General features: G+C 50.0%; 1 protein-coding gene across 1 annotated transcript in view; it reads right to left on the bottom strand.

The window, feature by feature from the left end:
* PDE4B (phosphodiesterase 4B) overlaps positions 1–20,348 on the bottom strand; it is a 533,173-nt gene that overhangs the window by 46,192 nt on the left and 466,633 nt on the right. The window contains exon 8 of the mRNA XM_044671593.1: positions 1,721–1,833. Within this exon, the coding sequence (XP_044527528.1) occupies positions 1,721–1,833 (113 nt within the window). The remainder of the gene's footprint in view (positions 1–1,720; positions 1,834–20,348) is intronic.

The following is a 20,348-nucleotide window of genomic DNA, read 5'->3' on the forward strand; positions in this document are numbered from 1 at the left end:
CTCTCTTCCCCTCCCCCCCCTCCCTTCCTTCCTTTCTCACACATAGACAGTTATAAGCATCATCCAGACCTGTATTTACAAAAGGCAGAAGAATTTCTCTCACTCAGGCCTGAGAAAACCTGAACTTTCATCTTTAAATATGTCTGAGAGCAGAAACAGAGACATAAGTAGAAAGTGAATTGGGTTGAGAAGATGAGGACCTGAGTTCAAATCCAAATTCTGCTACCTACTTGCTGTACAACCATTTTAAGACCATTTGAGTCCCATCAGCCTCAGTTTATTGACCTGCAAAATGGGAGATGATGGGGAGAGGGGAATTGGCGAAAATCAAATGACTTAATAGTGCACTTCAAACGTAAGCTTCAACACTGCTCTTCCTTCCTTCTAAAAAACAGTTAGTGTTGGAATTCATTTACAGGAACTTACTAACACAACCTCTTCTCCCCCCACCAGTCCTTAGAACCCTTCTAACCACAACATCCCCAAAAGCCACTGAACTACTAGAATACCTCCAGGCATGGGAAACTCACCACCTATCCAGACATCTCATTCTATTATTGTAAAACCAAGCCTCCAAAGGCGCCTAACCGTTCTCTCCCCTCTTTTTAGGAGACCCCCTACAAAGCAGAAGCCACCTGGGTGGTATCTCTCTGCCTAGGCTCAGCCCCCCATAGGGAGGGATTGGAATCTCCCTGAACGTGTCCTGGGGGGGAGGGGATACCTCCCACTCAGTAAAGAAACTTCTGGACAAGCAGGAAGGACCTTTGGCAGGTGTAGACGAAAACCCCATCCAGTGCCCTCAGGAGATGTCAGATTACACTTCCGGGCAGGCCAGCCCCGGCTGTGAAAGCTCCCACCCCAGGGAGCAGAGGCAGTTCCCCGGACAGACACCCCCACCAAAGGCTGGAAGGTAGCCTTCCGCAGCAGCCAAGCCAAACCAGCAGGGTGCAAGCGTGGCTACAGGAATTAGCACTGCAAGTCTGGGTGTTAATTAAACAAATGATATAATGACCCGCTAATGAAAGCCCTGCCAGGGAGAAGGTTTGTTGAGGGATTCATCACGCGGAAGTCCTTTGTTGACGGGCTTTTCCTTTCCAATTCTCCCACCTTTCCGACTCTCCTGAATCCCCAACCTGCTGGCCGAGGCGAAGCCTCCCCTTGGTGGTAGGCAGTTGCCGCCCGGTTGTGTTTGCACACACTCTCTCCAGGGCAGCCCCCGCCTCCTTCGGGGCAGCCCCCTCCCCACCGGCTCCCACCTCTCCCGTCCGGATGACTTCAGTTCAGCTCAGCAAACACTTACTAACTGCCTACTCACCAGGCAGGGAGGTTCTGAGGCCCGCCACCCAGGCGGGAGGAAGCGCCCGGAACCTCACGAGTCACTCAGTCTGCTTTTACAAAGAAGGAAACTGAGGCGGGGGCGGGGGCGGCAAGGCCGGACGAGACTTGCGCGAAGTCCCCCGAGGGAAGCCAGACGCGCCTGGCTTCTGGCAAACGTTCTCCCGCCCTCTCGGACTCCTCTACCAAAGGGGATCCGAAGCGGGCTTGGGTCTCCTCGGAAGCTTCCTCTCCCCACCCCGCCACGCAGAAGCCCCGGCGGGCACCTTTCCGAGCCTTCGGCTGCCCGGCCAGGCAGAGCGCCCCTGCGGCGCGGGTCTCGGGAGGCGGCCTCCTCTAGCCGAGCCCCAGGAGGCTGCGAAGCCCCGCCAGGGAGCATCCTTACCTTGTTGGAGGCCATCTCGCTGACGGAGCGGTAAGTCTGGATGGTCTCCAGCTGGTCCAAGCACCAGTCCAGCTCCTCCAGGGTTTCCATGGCCAACTTCTGGTAGGACTCCTCTGCAAACAAGCACACCGACACGTAGTTAGGCGGCTGCAGCCGGTCCATGGCTGCGGGCTGGAGGCTCGGGCTGCTGGAGGGACCGCAGCGCTCCTTCATCATGAGGCCACGGGCCACCTCTCTGCTCGCTCTCCTGCCTAGGGGAGGACTAAAGCCCCAGAGGGTTGCGCCAGCGAGCGTCCCGGGCCAATGCGGTCCCGGCTCCCGCCCCCTCGGCTCAGGCAGGAGGCGCGAAGTGTCACTGAGCTCCCAAGCTAGGCACCACAGGGAGGAGAGGAGGAGGAGGAGGAGGGCAGGGAGGAGGCGGGCACTGGCCGCCTCATCTGCATACGATTAGGGCGCCCGCCACTGCTGCGGAGGCCAGGGGAGTCCTAGGGAGGGAGCCGCAGCGCTGCCTCTCCGCCCCCTTTCTCAGTGCCTTCCTGAGTCAGCAGCCCTGGGCGGTGTGATGTCACAGCCGAGAGGGCCGGGGGCTGACCGAGAAGGGAACTGTCGCCACGCGCTTCTCCGAAGGGAAGAGGAGCCAGGAGACCCCCAAAACCCTGGCTCCCTCGCTGCCTAGAAGGGAAGTGCTGAGCGCTTGGCAGGAAGGCGCGCAGGGTCTCAGGCCCCCCACTCCGGCCCCCCTCCTTGGACGGAGGGGCTCAGACTTGGGCAGGTGGGCGGGAGGGTGGGAAGCTACAGTGCCTGGAGTGGAGAAGAAAGAAGTTTCTGAGCTTGGGGAGTCCTGGGGCTCGCATCCTTCTGAACAAAGAGAAAACTTCAGGCTCCCTTTTGCTGGGGAGCATGAGCTCAGGGAAATCACGAACTGGAATCTCACCCCGGGATCCGGAGAGGGCCCAGGGCTGCCTTGGCTCTCCGCTTCCCCTCACTCCTGGGGCTTGTGCAGGGCTCTCTTTAAAAGGGCATCTCCTGAGCGCATTTCTCAATAGACTCCGAGAGAACAAGGGGGCTTTTATGCAGGAAGAATTCTTGAGTGTGCAATTAAACACACACACACACACACACACACACACACACACACACACACACAGCACCCTCCAGACTGTTAATATCCCCACAGCCTGCCCCCACCCCTTTCTGGAAAAATCCATTTTGTTGATGCTTCTTGTTTTTTTGTTTTTTAACCATGATCAGTTCTGGCCCTGCGCCCTGGCCCCTGTGGAAACTGAGCTCTCCATTCAATCAGTGAATCAAGGAGCATTTGTTAAGACCCTTCTCTACCAGCCACTAGCTGTTTTGCAAGAGTGGAAGGTGCTGTGTGAATTTAACACACGTTCTAGCCCTCTTTTAGCAGGGCAAAGACAAAACTGCTCTCCTCTAAGGGAGAAAACAACACCCAGGTGCACCAGGTAAACGAGACCACAGGCAAAAGCCATGCCATCCATTTATGGACACACCATCCGGCCCTGGTAGTCCACCACCTCTCTGCCTGTTTCAGACCATTGATTGTTTTTTATTTACTCAGTGTCCGCAGCCTGTTAGCCATCTGACTTTTGGCAATCACATCTCTGAATTCATTCTTTGTGCTGTTCCTTTGGGTTAGCGTCTTCCACTCTGTCCTAATTCAGACACATTCCCCTTCCCCTCCCTGAACTCCTCAGAAGGTGCCATTCCTTATGGTTAGCTAGGTGACACAGAGGGAAAACTCATCTTCCCAAGTTCAAATCTGGCCTCAGATACTTATTAGCTAGGTGAGCCTGGACGAGTCACTTTATACCAGTTGCCTCAGTTTCCTCATTTGTAAAATAAGCTGGAGAAGGAAATGCCAAAGCACTCCAGGATCTTTGTCAAGAAAACTCCAAATGGGGTCATGAAGAGTCAGTCATGACTGAATAACAACAACCTATTTCTTAATGCACAAGAATATTGGTCTCATCTGGCATCTAGCAGAGGACATATATATATATATATATATGTACACACACACACATATATATATATACATTAGTAGGCACTTAAGAAATGTTTATTTATTGAGGGCATCTATATATTAGTTTATTCAGCCATTTCCAGACAATATGCACCTATTAGGTGGGTGCCAAGTCTCCAGTCAAGAAGACCTGAGTGTAAATTTGATCTCAGACACTTATTAGTTGTGTGACCCTGCACAAGTCACTTAACTTCTCTTTGCCTCTGTCTCCTCATCTGAAAAATGGAGATAAGAGCCCCCACTCTCTGAGGATCAAAGGAGCTAAGACTTGATAAGAGCCTGGCACAGGGTAGGTACTCTATAAATGTTACCTGTTGTTGTGTAAGAATTAAAATTTAGTTATTATATTTATATATTAAAATTATGTGGCCGCCAGGAATCAACAATTCAGGTTGATTCCGTAATTAAATCAGACCCAAGTCAGCATCAGATTGTTTTGTTTCTATCTTTGAGCCCCTGGTCAAAGGCTATAAACAACTGAGTCACCTTCTTATCCAATTCAGGACCCCATGCAGAATATCCATGTCCCTTTCTGCCCATAGTCAATAAGCATTAAAGTGCCCACTATGTGCCAGGCACTGTGACTGTGCTAAGCTGGGGAAATCCAGTCCCACCCTCAAGGAGCTTACCCTTTAAGAAGGGAGACAACAGGCAAAGAAGACAGAGACAAGATTAATGGGGAGCGTCTCTCTTGCCACTTTGGGGGCATCTTGGCCAGCTGGCAGAGTGTGAAGTCAGAAGTCCCAGTTGTTTTCATGCAGATTTCTCATATTAGAAGCCCTTTTATCATTCAGGCAGTTCAGAATCTTCCTGACCTCACTGGAGCTTCTCTTGGCAAAGATACTGGAGTGCTTTGCCATTTCCTTCTCCAGATCATTTTACAGATGAAGAAACTGAGGCTAATGGGGTGAAATGATTTGCCTGGGCTCACCCAGCTAGTAAGCGGCTGAGGCCAGATTTGAACGTAGATCTCTCTGACTCGTGGGCCAGTGCGCTATCCACTGTGCCACCCAGCTGCCCTTGTGCAGCCTATATGACCGTAACTGTGTCTTCCGGTTCTAAACCCATAGTGTTTCTAGAAGCTTTTGATTTCCAGCTCACAAATGGCTGGGTGTGTTCAGCCATTCATTCAACAAACATTGGCAAAGCACTTAGTCGCCAGTTCAGAAAAGACATGATCCTGGTCCTTGGAGCTTAGAATGGAACAGTCAAACACCATTCAACATGGAAGAGTGGATGGAGCGCCATTAGCTCCAGAATCTCACTATGGAAGCTTGTTCAAGCCACTGAGCCTCTGAGCTTCAGATTTCAAATTCCCAAAATGGGGGAGGGGGTAGTAAGAGCACCAACTCTTCCCCCCCACACACACACACACACCACGCCCCCCAGTTGAGGGGATCAAATGAGATGATGAGTTTAAAATGCTTCAAAAACCTCCAGGTCAGCTTTTATGAGTAAATCAACAATTAGGAGAAGCAATGGGATGCAGGGAAAAGGAATGCTCTGAAATCAGAGGTCCTGGGTTCTAATCTTAGAGCTTAGCGCCTATGCTGCCAGCTGTGAGCAAGTTATTTCTCCTTGGGTCTCAGTTTCCCCATGTGTACAATGAGAGGGTTGGACCACATGACAAGCTAGGAAGATGATCAAATACAAGCTCAGTGGGAGCAAAGGGTCCTTCTAGCTGGCACTGCCTGGGAAAACTTCATGAAGAGGGCAAGGGAGGCCCGGGTGCGAATGCCCCCATGGCACAGTGGAGACCCCACGGCCTCACTGGTGTCTGAATCTCTTCTATGCCACCCCACTTACCATGGGGGATCTCCATAGAGCCTGCTTCTCTTTCTCTGTCTCCATGTATCAAATGAGGGGGTTGGGCAAGATGCTCTCTGAGGAAGGTCCATGTCCGCTGGGAGGCCAGGATCCAGGCTGGAGGGAAAGGCACAAGGCCAGGGAGACCTGAAGGGGAAGGGCAGAGCCAGCCAGAGCCCTACCTGGCTGGCAGCTGGGCTATGGGAAGGGGGCATTTTTGTCAGCAAAGCCCACATTCAAATCTGTACGACTGACTGCTTAACGGTCGCAAGGAGAGGACAAATCTGGAACTCAGCTAAACAAATGAATGGGAGAAAGTGTTTTTCCATGTCACTGGGGGAAAGAAAAGGTATTTAGAAGAGAAAAAATGTGAATGCTGAAAGCAGTCTAATGAAAGAAGGCAAATGATGGGAATAGAGTCAATAGAGGAGAGGGGCTCTGAGCTCCCTTCCACCTCGAAAGCCTGTGAATTGTATGTGTTATTAGACAGGGCAGAGGAGAGCAGCCTATTAGACCTGGGTTCAAACACGGCTTCTGGCTCATTCTAGCTGTATGACCATGGAGGCATCGCTAAGCCCCCGTTTGTCATGGGGTCACAGGGTTAGTGCTGGAAGGGGCCTCACGCAGAGCATAATCCAGTTTTACAGAGGAGAAAACTCCGGTCCAGAGAGACATTGACTTGGCCAAGGCCACACATCATAAGTAACAGACGTGACTTTGGGAACTAGGCCAGAGGATCAGATCTGGAACTAGGAGATGTCAGAGAGACCGTTTGGTTCACATCCCTCATTTTACAGTTGAGAAGCCCAACACCCTGAGAGGCTAAGTAACTGACCGTAATCCACAGCCCTGACCTTACAGATGGCTTGAAAACCTGCCTGTCCCCATAACACCAAAGCCAAGAGCTTTCCATGTCAGCACTGGATGGCCAGGCCTCTCCAGTCTTCCTCTGCCCCCCAAATAGTAACCCAGAGGTGCCTGACATGCAGCCATGCCTGCAGGAGACTCAAGGAAAATAGACATGGCAAGCATAAGGTGGATATTTATAAAATTGTAAGAGAGTCCCAAAAAGACTAAAACTTCCTCACTGTGTGACCCTGGGCAAGTCACTTAAAACTCAATTGCATAGCCCTTATCGCTGTTCTGCCTTAGAATTGATATTGATTCTAAAGCAGAAGTAAGGGGGGAGAGAGACAGACAGAGACAGAGACAGAGAGAAACGGAGAGAGGAAGGAAGGAAGGAAGGAAGGAAGGAAGGAAGGAAGGAAGGAAGGAAGGAAGGAAGGAAGGAAGGAAGGAAGGATAATGAGAAAAACAAGGAAGAGAGAAAAATATTGGATTCTTGTTGGGTTATTTATTTAATACACTTCTAAAATAGGGGGATACATTTTTTTTTAATTAGGAAGAGACTTTAGAAACCATTTCAGCCAACCTTCTAACTGTACAGTTGCAGGTAAGTGGAGCCCAGAAAGACTGGGGATTTGCCTGAGGTTACACAGCATGCCTGTAGGAAGGGCCAGGTCCCCAAGTTAGCTCTCCCCTAACAATCTCATCAAAAAACATTTATTAAGGGGGCAGCTGGGTGGCTGAGTGAATTGAGAGCCAGGCTTGGAGACAGGAGGTTCTGGGTTCAAATTTGACCTCAGACACTTCCTAGCTGTGTGGTCCTGGGTAAGTCACTTAACCCCCATTGCCTAGCCCTTAGGGCTCTCTGCCTTGGAGCCAATGCGCATTATTGATTCTAAAACGGAAGGAAAGGGTTTAAAACACACACACACACACACACACACACATTAAGCACCTGCTATGTGCTGGGCTCTGTGCTAAGGGCTGGTGTGTTGAGCTGGAAATCCTGTCAAGAACCCAATGGGTGTGGCATTCAAAGCCCTGGGGCAGAAAAAAAAAATGCCCATTTTTTTGGTCCAACTGACAGGAATCCCTTGGCCACAGCCACCGGCTTCAAAGAATCGCTAGTTTTGTTTACCGGCTAACAAACCAAACTTCAGAGTAAACAAGAGTTAAACTTCAATTTCCTGTATGTCATACTTTGCAAACCAACCAAACCACAGGAGGTAACTTCCTCAGTCTCTCTCCCAGGCTCGGGGAGGCTGGGCGATGCTCAAGGAGCCAGACACACCTCACCGGGGACTCGCACATACCTTCCTCCCTCCTTCCTTCTCGGTTCTCCAGGGTTGCCTCAGCCGGATCTCTCCTGATTCTAGTCTGCCAGAACCCCCCGGGCTTCTGTCAGGTTCCTGCAGGAAAGCCCCGACCGACCCCTCCACTGAGGAGAGGAGCGAGGCGAGGGGCCTGTGCCTGCCGCCTCTAGGGCGAGCGCGAGGCGTCAGCACCCCGCCTTGGAGAGCGCTCCCAGCGCCCGGCTTGGTGCGGAGCCCCGGCCCCCACCGGCAGTCCCCCTGCCCCAAGCCCTTTTAATAAGCTGATATGCAAAGCCGGGGGAAGCTGATCTCTCCTATTTCTCCTTCAGGAGAGTCGGGTTTCCGCCTGAGCCCGACAAGGAAACCTGTAATTATAGCAGCAGATGCGCTTTGAAAGGAGGCTACTTGTCAGATCCCCCCTCCCCGGGCCGGCCCCAGCCACCCCGAGCTCTGACCCAGAATAACTAGCGGCAAGCCTTCCAGCTCCCTGGGACCGGCGATGGCCCCTGAGGGAGGCTTTCCTCCGGGGCCCCTCCCGTCCCACCCAACGCTGCTGGCAGGGGCAGAAAATGACTTTCTCAGGCTTCTGCTCTGGCTCGAAAACCTTCTGGCCAGGGAAGGAGGTTTGGCTTTGGAGTCTGGAGACCGCGTAGCGCCCTTCCAGCTCCGAATCCTAAGACCTACCCGTGAAGGGGGGGGGGGGGGGGGAAGGGGGCAGAGAGGGACTTCCGGGGGTCTTCTAGTCCTCGGAAGGAGGAGGGACCTTGGGGCGAGCGAGGGAGCAGAGTCCTCCACTGGAAGTCTGCGCACCTGCCCCAGACACTTCATCCCACCTCTGTCCTGTCATTTGGTCTCTGCAGGACTCAGTTTCCTCAACTAGTTGGACTAGATGCTCTTTAAAGAGATTCGCAGATATAACATGACTAGGTGCTGGACACACCACGTGGGACAAGGTGGGGGTCCCAGAGACAAGGCAGGAAGACCGTCCCTGCCTTCAGAGCTTCCCCCCTAAGGAGGGAACAGCTGGAAAAGGCAGGGTGACAAATGAGGGAAAGAGGAGCAGTCCTAAGGGAGAGCAGAGGAAGAGCCAGGAGAAGCAGAGCTAAGTGCCCAGGAGGGAGTCACCCATTGGGAGACAAGTTTCTCCAGGGGAAAAATGCAGTGAGAGCCTGGAGGAATCCCGAGGAAGAAAGAGAATCCCCAGCATTACGGAAGGGAGGAAGCTGGAGGCTCCGTTCAGCTCTCAATCTCCAATCCCCATTCACCCCTATTATTTTACCAAGACCCAGTTGGGTGAAACGATTTGACCAACATCCCAAACAAGATTTGAACTCAGATCTTCCAGCATCCAAACAGATCCACCTTCCACTGAATCACGCTACTTCTCATTTATTTTTCCTCTTGTAGGATCTTTCTTGAGTGGTACCAGGCACAGCCTCTTGGCACCAACACTAGGGACCCAGGAGGTTTGCCTCTCAAGAATGCTAGTTAGGCGCATTGGAATGGTTTTGTGGATAGAAAGTCAGGTATGGAGATGGGCGATTCTGGGTTCCAATCTGGCCTCAGACATTTCCTGGTGTATGACCCTGGTCAAGTCACTTAACCCCCATTGCCTAGTCCTTATTGATCTGCCTTGGAACCCATACTTAATATCATTTCTAAGACAGAAGGTAAAGGTTTAAAAAAGAAAAAAAAAAGATTACTAAACTAGAAGAGAGAACAAAGTCATGACTGGACAACGAGAAGGGGACTCAGAGATCAACTAGTGCATTTTCATTTTGCACAGGGGAAACTGAGACCCAGGGGCATAGGGTGACTAGCCCCAAGGTCACATATAAATGGTAGTCATTTCAGTTGTGTCTGACTCTTCCTGAGCCCATTTGGGGTTTTCTTGGTAAAGATACTAGAGAGGTTTGCTGTTTTCTTCTCCAGGTCATTTTACAGATGAGGAAACTGAGGCAAACAAGGTGAAATGATTTGTCCAGGGCCCCACAGCTAGTAAATTTCTGAGGCCAGATTTGAACTCATGAAGGTAAGTCTTGCCCACTCTAGGCCTGGCACCTTATCCACTGTGTCCCCCAGCTATCATACACAAGTATCAGAGCCAGGATTCAAAGCCAGATCCTGTCTACCAATCCAGTGCTCAAGGAATCCAAACCTCTCATTTGATGGAGAAAAGGGAGACCTTCCCCCCCCCCCACTCACAGAGATGACTTGCCCAAAGACAGAGAGAACCTAGAAGAGCTGGGATCTAAACCCATGTGCCCTGGACTTTGTAGTGCCCAAGGGAGGATTAATTCTAGGCAACCCAGGCTGGCCCCTCTTCATTCTTTTCTTTCATAGTTTCCCCAAACTTAAATGCTAGCAAAGACCCTGGAGATCCTGGTTCAACCTCTCATTTGTACATGAGAAAACTCGGGGCCCAGAGGAGAAAGGAGTGACTAAGATCATGGAGCTGGTGAATCAGTGCCCAAGCTGGATTAGAAGCTTCTCTGTGAGAGGCAGTGGGGTTCCATGGTTCAAAGTTCTGCCCCCTGCTTGGGCATCCGTGTCCTGGTCTGTGAAATAGAGAGATGGATGGCTGGTTTGTGAGGGATTTCCCCTCTACATTTATGACCTTTCCAAGCCTCAGTTTCCTGCTCTGTTCAATGAAGGGGTTAGATTATATGATCTATGGAGTCCTTCTCAGCTGTAGAATTATAACTCTGTGCCTTAGTTTCCTCCCCTGTAAATAAAGGAACTAGACTAGATGCCCTGTGCTGTGGTGCTGTGATCTCTGGATTTTTGAAGTCCTTGCTTCCTTCTCTGTAGAATAAGGGGGATGGTTGGGCTATATAGTCTCTGAGGTCCCTCCAGATCTAGGACTATCAATGGACAGTCTGTTGACTGCTAAGTCAGTGCTCTAAACACTGGACTGCAGCTACCCTCCAGATCCTCCTTGTCCTCCTTAAGCTTCCTGTTCCTACGCAGGCAAATCTGATAAACTCCTTCATTCTAGTGCACTATATAATGGAAGCTGAGGGGTACAGTCAGTCAGTCAGTCAATCAGCAAACATCATGAAGTCCCTACTTTGTGCCAGCTACTATGCTGGAGTAAGAGGGCCGGGCTCTTATGCTGGATCTGCTACCTGCTATCTTGTGCCAAATCACTTCACTTTGCTGGGGCTCTGCTTCCTCCTCTGTAAGCGAAGGGGGTTGGACTCACTGGACTCCTGGGTCCCCTCCAGCTCTGAAACTGCACTATTTGAATTTGAAAAGGGGGAAGGTAGAGAGGACTGAGCTTAGCCCAGTGGAAACCAAGAGGGAAGAGGGAGAGAGTGGGTAGTCCTGAGGTGAAGGCACTGACTGATTATGCTCTTTTAGAATGGGGAAGCAGGAGTAGGAGGGCAGCTGTTCTACAGATCACTGCTTTTGGTGTTAGCAAAAATTTCAGTGGCCCCAAAATTGAGTCTGCCCCATCCCTGAATGGAATTCCCCTTTATAATATACCCTGGGGTCAGCTAGGTGTCTCTGTGGATTGAGAGGGAGGCCTAGAGATGAGAGGTCCTGGGTTAAAATTTGACCTTAGATACTTCCTACCTGTGTGACTCTGGACAAGTCACTTAACCCCTATTGCCTAGCCCTGACTGCTCTTTTGCCTTGAAATACACAGTATTGACTTTAAGACAGAAGGTGAGGGTTAAAATAATATTCTGTTGGTGGTTCTCCCATTTCTATTTGGTACCTCTTTGACTTCTCTGATGCCTGCTCCCCAACTATCAAATGGGGATCATAATATCCACATGGTGGTTGGAGGATCAAATTAGATAAGAGCAAGTCAAAAGGCATTTATTAAGCACCGACTATGTGCCAATCACTGTGCTAAACACTGAGGCAAAAACACTAGTCCCTACCCGCAAGGAACTATCAGGTTAAGTGGGCACAAAACATGCAAATGATGCTGTACAAATAAGATCTGGCCTGGATGGATGGAGGGCAGATATCAGCATCAAGGAGGATGGGGAAAGGCTTCTTGCAGACGATGAGATCCTTCCAGGCTGAGACCAGGGAGGACAAGAACAAGATAAGATAATGTGGCATAGTATGCTTCCCTAAGAGTCAGAAAGACCTGAATTCAGGTCTTTGTCCAAGATTAGCTGTATAACCCTAGGCAAGTCATTTATTTCCCTCATCTATAAAGTAGGAATAACAAAAATATCTACCTTACCAAAGTGTTGTTGAAAAGCCATTCTTTTTAAAGTTTTAATTAAAAAAAAATTACAAACCCTTAGCTTTGGTCTTAGTATTAATTCTAATACAAAAGAATGGCAAGGGCTAGGCAATTGGAGTTAAGTGACTTGTCCAGGGTCACACAGCTAAGGGAGGCCAGATTTGAACCCAGGTCATTTTGTCTCTAGACCTTTATCCTCTGTGCTGCCTATCTGTGCTGAGATAACAGTTGTAAAGTGCTTTGCAAACTAAAGTGCATGAAAATACTAGCCTTTATGATTACTATTATTAACCCCTAAGAAGAGAGAATCTACCAGCTCCAAAGATGCCCCCCCTGAACCACTGGACAGCTCCCCACAGAGGAAGTCTGCTCATCTTGGCCCTGTCCTTTCTCCAAAAGAAGCAGAAGTATTGCTTCTCCCTTCCTGAAGTTCTGGAGGCTGGTTTCTTGCACTCTTCAAAGCAGGAAGAGAAGATGGCTAAATAATTATAATTAATATAATAATAATACCTGGTATTCAGAGGGCTCTTTTCTCAAAAGAACTCAAAGCACTAGTCATTATGCTTACAACATAGTCAGGGTAGGTATAATTATCTCCATTTGCCTTGGGCACCCGCTAAGCAGGCAGAGGCTGAGATTTGACTTGAGGTTGTCTCTTGACTTTTCCCAAAGAGGTGCAACCTGGTGGGTGAAAATCAATCTGGAACTTGTCCATGTTCTTTGCATAGAGCCCAGCTCTGCTAACATGGCCTTCTCCTCAGATGCTTGAGCAATCTGGAAATTAAAATTGTGTAAGGACTCCTTTCTACTGGAGCTGTCATTTCCTGGTTTCCCTCTTTTCTCATCCACCAGCCCAGCCAATGACTCAGCCTCCCCTCCCCAACCTGACAGAATTACAGGGGGAGGGGAGGATGTAGATTAGAGATTTTGAGCTGGAGAGGACCTCGGATGTCATCAAATTCAAGTACTCACTTTGTTGTTGTCATGTCAGAGTCTTTGAAACCCCATTTGGGGTTTTCTTGGCAAAGATGCTGGAGCAGTTGGTCATTTCCTTCTCCAGTTCATTTGACAGATGAGGAAACTGAGGCAAACAGGATTAGGTGACTTGCCCAGGGTCACACAGCTAGTAAGTGTTTAAGGTCAGATTTGAACTCAGGTCTTCCTGACTCTAGGCTCTATGCCCTATCATTGAACCAATGAGCTACCCAAAACTGTACTTTATGAAAGAGGAGCCTGAGGCTCCAAGACATGAAGAGACTCGCCTAAAGTCACCCAGCTAAGTAATTGGCAGATCCAGCATTTGAAGGCAGGTTCTTTGACTCCTTGTCCTGTGCTATAGGTCTGAGGGAAGTATAAAAAGGAAGGATGAAAGTAATTGGAAACATTTAGCACCATGAGTCAGTGGCCCACAGACACAGATCCTCAAATAGAGTTCTAGAGTCAATTCTGGAGGGGCTGGCAAAGGTGGTGCCGTGGTCAGAAATGTGGGCTGAGATGTGACTGGGTTTGGGGCCATCCACAAAATGTGGGGGATGAATGAGATGAGCTCCATTCTTTCCAGCTCTACAGCCACGATTCCATCATTTACTCCAGACCCCCTTAGTTCCTAGCTGGGGGAAATTAGAGCCCAGGAGAAGGGTGATCTTGACCAAGGTCACAGGGGTGGTAGCAAGTCAACATGGAGTCAGGTAGCAGAATTCAGATCTTCTGAGTTGTCTAGAATCTCCTCCATGAGACAATGGGGTTAAGTGACTTGTCCAGGGTCACAAAGCTAGTAGGCGCCAGGGGCGGGATTTGAACTCAGAAAATAAACTGTCATCCATGAGACAATGGTTATAAGGAAACAGAAGTCAACAGTCCCTTTACCTTTGATCAGGTTTAGAGCAAGGTTTATTGGTTTAGAGCAAGAATGGACCTCGTAGGGCAGCTGGCCCAAATTCCACATTTTATAGACAAGGAAGAATAGGCCCAGCAAAGCCCGGTGACTTGCCTAAGATCCTACAGATTGTAAATAACAGAGCCAGTATTGCTCCAAAACCAAATTTAACAGACCTTCCATGAAACCATAAAATGATCATAGATAGGACTGGAAGGATCTTAAGTGCCATCTAGTCCAACCTATTCACTTTACAAATGAGGAAACTGAGGCCCCAGAGACTAAAGAAACTTAGCCAAGTTTGCCCAGTCAATACATCACAGAATCATGGATTTAGAGTTGGCAGAGTTCTTGGGCCACCTGAACCAACATCCTTCAGTTCAAAGAAGAGGAAAATAAGACAACTTGCCCCAGGTCACATGAGTAATCACGTTCTACTCCATCGATATCTTTTAAGAGAGCATATTTGGGGTTTGGGGCAGGAGAAAAGCAATGAGGTCTGCCAGGGGTCTGGTCCCCTGAGTTCACCACAATGGGTCCATCATCACCACTTACAAGATGCTTCAAGACAGCCAGTGGCCAGCAACTGGCATCATCTCTCTAGCTGGACTGAACAGGAGTAGAGCTCACATGTCTGGAGTCGTGTAAGGCTGAGGAGCAGCACTTTCCTCCCAGGAGTGTTATGAGATTGGTTGTTTGAGTAGATATCACCACTCCAATTTTGCAGATGCAGGAACTCAGACCTAAGGGGCAAAGTGACTTGCCCAGGGTCCTCTAGCTAGTAGGTGTCGGAGCTGGGATTCTTACTCAGATCTTCTGTCTTCAGGACTCTTTCCATAACACAATGCTGCTGCTTCTTACATTATTATCCCCATTTTATAGATGAAGAAACTGAGTCTCGGGGGAAGTATTTGGTGACTGTTCTAGGGCCACCATTTCCTTTCTATTGGGTCCCAGGGTTGAACTGCTTTGGCACCCAGGCAGGTGAGAAAATGGAAGTCCAAAGAGTTGAGGTGACTTGCCCAAGGAACTGGACCAGAAAATGTCTGCGGTGGAGCACAATGGCAAAGTGTTGGATGGATAATGGTGCAATTGGATGGATGATTCAGAAACAGTTGGAATCCTAGACCCAAAGAGTCTGACTCTACATTTATTTGAAAGAAGCTCTCTAATGGGTCTCCAGGGATCTGTTGTAGGCTTAGGAGGTTTAATATTTTTATAATTAATTTGGATTTCCAAAAGTTTGGAAGAAAGTGTGATACACTAGGAAGAACCTGGTTTTTGTGTCAAGGGACAAGGATTCTAATCCAACCTCTCCCACTCACTGGGAGCAAAATAGTAGAGAAAATTCCCTGGGCCTCATTTTCCTCATCTGTAAGATGAGTGGTTTGGGTTAAATGACTTCTCGTGTCTCTCACATCTCTAAATCTCTGATTCTTTGATCAAATGGCTAGCAGTTCCCTTTAGATAGGGCAGTGATTCCCAAAGTGGGCGCCATCGCCCCCTGGTGGGTGCTGCAGAGATCTAGGGAGGCGGTGATGGCCACAGGGGCATTTATCTTTCCTATTAATTGCTATTAAAATTTAAAAAAAATAATTTCCAGGGGGCTAAGTCATATTTTTCTGGAAAGGAGGTGGGAGGCCAAAAAAGTTTGGGAACCCCTGAGATAGGGGCACCACTATAGTTCCATGCCCCTTTTTGACTCGACGTTTTATTTCCTTTGTCATAACCTGCAAAATAAATCTTCTGAGGCCAAATCACAGGAAACTTTGGGAGAATTTATTTCCGATACTCAGTTTTTCCAAGAGCAAACAAGTTTTCAACCCTCTGGCCTTTGGGGCAGGACTTGATATCATCTTCTCACTCCTCAGCTGTAAATGGCAAGAATTACCGCTGGCTTGGTTCACTGGGGAAGGATTTTAATGCCTTCGAGGGAAATAATAGCAGAAAGTAGGCCACTCTGGTGCCTCTCATTACAGAGAATTTTTCTCAGTGACTCCAGATAATGCACCTAAAAATCTATTCAATGCTGCCTAGCTTTCCCCATTGCTATGCTCTGAAAATGGCTCTGGGACTAAATGAAAACATAGAGTAAGAGGCAGCTGGGTAGCTCAGTGGATGGAGAGCCATGCCTAGAGATGGGAGGTCCTGGGTTCAAATCTGGCCTCAGACACTTCCCAGCTGTGTGACCCTGGGCAAGTCACTTGATCCCCATTGCCCACCCTGACCACTCTTCCACAGAAGTTAAGGGTTTAAAAAAAAAGCATAGCGTAAGCGAACTGTGCCACCCTCGGGGGGGGGGGGGGAGACTGCCTCCTCTCTCCTCTGGTGGGACCCTCTCGCCTAGCCCACCCAGCTAGCTCAAGATGGAGCGCCATGTAACAAAGATCTCGAGAAGGTCAGCCCTCTGGATCCTGGGGCACTTGCACGGCCAGGTGAAGAAGGCAGAGATGACTCCGGATTGGCACGTGGAGGACAATCGGTCTCTCCACAACTATGTGCCAAGCCCGAGCAAGGACCCAAGAGAAACAGCCCCAGCTTCCAAGTGTTGGAGGAGATAATATGGACACGAATGCATCATAAGCAAAGCATTGCTAAAAGAAATCCAAGATGCTTTGGGCAGGGAAGAGCCAAGAAGCCGGAGGAGCAGGCAGGGCTTTATCCAGAAGTTTTCATGAAAACAGGGAATTCCTGCATGTGGTTTGTGGTGCCACAGAAGATGAAGGACCGCACGCTTCGGACTTGGAGGAACCCTGGGAGTGAGGACATGAGCAGGGGCAGAACGGGCTGGGTTAAGAGAAACAGAAATGCTTTGAGTTGTCTGAAATGGAGCATGGATGAAGAAGTGAGGGCAGAAAGGGGGAACTGAGGCAAAGCCATGCCTGAACAATGAATGAGTTTGGACATGATGTAGGTGGAAAATTCTCTCTGAAGCAAGAAGATCTGGGTTTGAATTCAAGCTCTGCTGCTGTGTGATCTTGGGCAAGTCACCACCTCATAAAATGAGAGGATTAGACTAACAGCCCCTAAAATCGTTCTCCTGCCCAAGGGATGGCCTCAAGTGATGGGGAGCCAGTGAAGGTCTTACAGCCAAGCAATGATGCGCTCAGAATGTAGGAAGATTCCAGAAGCACGGTTTACAGGATGGGTTAAAGGAGGGCGAGGCTGTGAGGCAATAGACCCCTTCCATGCCATAAGCATTTATTAAGGGGCTTCTCTCTGTCAGGTTCTGAGCTAAGGCTGGGGATACAAAAATCACATAAAGAAACAAGAAACAAACATCCTCGCGGCCAACCTTCTAGGCAGTTCTATGGCACCGTCAATAAAGCAACAGGCCTTTTGTCAGGAAGAACTGAGTTCAAATCTAGCCTCAGATACCTGGGTGACCCTAGGCAAATTATCTAATCTCTATTTGCCTCAGTTTCCTTATCTGTAAAATGGGTCCAAAGAGTTTAAGGGACTTGCCCAAGGTCAGAAAGGCAAAGGGGCAGAGGAAGAATTCCAACCCAGATCCTCCGACTCCAGATTCAGCATCCTTGACTGTACTTACTGCCCCTTCAAAACATAAGGCGGCTTTTAGACGGGAGAGGCAAATCCACGCTTCCCGGGGAGGGCTGCCCATCACTCTCTCAGCCAGGCTTTCCTGGCCCACACCCAGGCCACAGATTTTCTATCTGTCCAATCTTTTCAAAAGTAAAACAGAGATTTCCTGGCCAAGCCTGAGCCTGGGGGCCTGAGGGGTTGGGGTGGGGGGGAGCTAAGGCTGGCGCTGAAAGGGACGGAGGGTGCTGCGGGAAGGGGACGTGGAGGATGGGCTGAGACGGACCCTCGAGGAGCCGTGTGGGCTCCCTGTGATTCATTAAGAAGCCTTCCGTGTGAATGAAGGCGCCGGGAGAGGCTTGGAGGTGGGCGAAGGTGCTAAATGCCTTGTCAGTTAAGCTTCCCGGAGGTGGGCGACCAGGTGCGCTTGGAGACAAATCGGGAACCAGCAAGCAGCAAAAGGAAAACAGTGGTTTGACCCCAACTCCTTTGCGTTGGCCACAGGCTCGCCAGCGTAGGAGGGTTCTGGCAGGGGTTCTTCCCTCCCCCTGATCTATGGGGGCCAGGCAGGGAGGTCAAGGTTTTGGGGAAATGGCCCTCTCCCTTTCCTGGGCTGCGGGACCACCGGCTTTCCGCTAGAAGGTCTTCTGGTTCAGTCTCTTATTTTACAGATGAAGAAACTGAGGCTCAGGGAGATGAAGTCACTGGTCTGAGGTCGCAAAGGGATGAGCCTGGGGGAGGGAGAAAACCTCAGTCCTCGGATTCCCGGATCAGGACGGCTCCTCCCTGGGCCAGAGAGATTGGATTCCATGGAACCCTGAGTAAGTCACGGCCGCCAAAGAGGAGGAGATCCAACAGAAGGTCTGTGCGTGCATCTCCCCTCCGGCAGCAGCCACTGCTGGGAGAAGGTGACCACGTCAGGGAGAGATGCAGAAAGTCACATTCGACATGGGGTGGCCAAAGCCGATGGATTCTGATTAAAAAGCTTGAAAAACACACTCTTATTTGGGGAAATCAACTAAGCAGCAAAAACTCTGAGATGAATGGTGATGGGCCCATCTCTTAACCCCCCACGCCGTGCCTCAGTTTCCCCATCTGTAAAATGACACAAACCCGCTCTCCTCTGCCAGGGTCGTGGCTAGCACTAGGCACACCTTCCGGCTCCATAGAAGAGGGAGCTGCTATTGTTCTAGGGAAGAAGATGGCCTCCTCCCTGGACCTCGGCAGTGCAGGCTCCCACTCCCACTCTGGCCCACTATTCCAGCCCGCTTCTTCTCCTGGAATAATGCGGAGTCTGTTCCAACGTGATTAAGGGTTTCAGTGTTCAGTTTAAGCTAATATTTACCAGGGGAGCCCTGCCAACATAAATGTGCAGACTAGTGAGAAAATATTGGCTTAGGGCAACTGCGGGGCTCCCCTCCAGCACCCCTGCGCACGCTGCCCAGGCGCACACTGAGGACGTTGTGCGTGCATCCCTGCAGGCTTCAGGACATGCCTCGGTGGGTCATTGAACAGGGAGCTCCAGCGGGCAGTCATGGTAGGAAACAAAGATCAGAAGCTTCAGCAGAGTCAGGGTTGGTTGGTACCCCCCACCCCGCCCCCCATTCCCCTCTATATTTCCCAGGGAATGAAACGCAGTTCGGAATGAGCATCACCACCGCGGCCTCCATCATTATGATTGTTTGTTTGCTTAAACCCTCACCTTCTGTCTTGGAATCAATGCTGTTTATTGGTTCCAAGGTAGAAGAGCCGTCAGGGCTAGGCAATGGGGTCGTGAAGTGACTTGCCCAGGGTCACACAGCTAAAACGTAACTGAGGCCAGATTTGAATGCAGGAACCCAGGACCTCCTGTCTCCAGTCTATACTGAGCCACCTAGCAGCTTCTGGACCTCAATTTTCCCAAGAATTGACAGGGGGTGGGTAGGCAGTGACCTTATTGACTTCGGAGGTGCCCCCTCCCCAGCTCTGTATACCCAAAGGCTCAGAACCCCAGAAAGACTAGAGCAGAGACAGTCATGGCCCAGGCCGGGGGACCAGGGACAAAAGATTTCAAAGGGATGTAATCAGAAGTGATTTCCTCCTACAAATCCAGTGTCAGAAATAGAGAAGGAGCTGAAAAGAGCATGGCAAAGACTAAGCTGGGGGTGGGGGTGCAGGGAAGGAGAGAGCGTGGCCTCCAATGCCGGCCTGGGGGCTGAGGCTTCCAATGGCCCTTAAGGTGGGTGATCTGTCTTCTCTGCCAGGTGCCCTTCTCTAGGGCCAGGCTTTCATTTCCTGGACCGGAGCCAGGAGGGATTCAACCAGTCAATACATCAAGGGGGGGAAACGATCAGCTGAGAGTCCCAAGAACAGATCTGGAGCTCCAGGCTTCAGGTAAAGGGTCCAATGGTCCTGACCCCAGCCAGGAACAAAGCCCCAAGGCAGTCATCAAGCAAGCAAACAAACAAACAAAGAGAAAGCCTCCCTTTATTTCCTGTGGCTTTTAAATTCCAAGGACCTGCTGGGATGGGGTGAGGCAAGGATGGAAAAGCAGTGGAAAAGATGACTCTGGAGGAATACCGCTGGGCAGGAGGGCAGGTCCCATAGAGCCTGGGGAACAGGGTCCTGCTGGGAAGGCTTCAGCCCACAGCCAGGTTGGAACTTGCTTTGATTTTGGAGAGGACAGGAAAGTTGCTATATACCCCCTTAGCTAAATGAGGCCATCAGACCTCTGGGTACCAGGGATGCATGAACTCCCAAGCACTAAAGCCCAGGTGGAAGGCACCACTCAGACAATAGAATGAAGTACTGTAATGAAGCTGGGAGGTGACTATCCAACAAGGGAGGATATGCTGGATTTTATCTATTCTTTCCTTTCTAGGAAGGAAGGAAGAAAGGAAGGAAAAAGGGAGGGAAGAAGGAAGGAAGGAAGGAAGGAAGGAAGGAAGGAAGGAAGGAAGGAAGGAAGGAAGGAAGGAAGGAGGGAAGAAGGGAAGAAGGAAGGAAGGAAG

The sequence above is a fragment of the Gracilinanus agilis genome, chromosome 4 (assembly GCF_016433145.1).
Source record: "Gracilinanus agilis isolate LMUSP501 chromosome 4, AgileGrace, whole genome shotgun sequence".
In the NCBI taxonomy this organism is placed as follows: Eukaryota; Metazoa; Chordata; class Mammalia; order Didelphimorphia; family Didelphidae; genus Gracilinanus; species Gracilinanus agilis.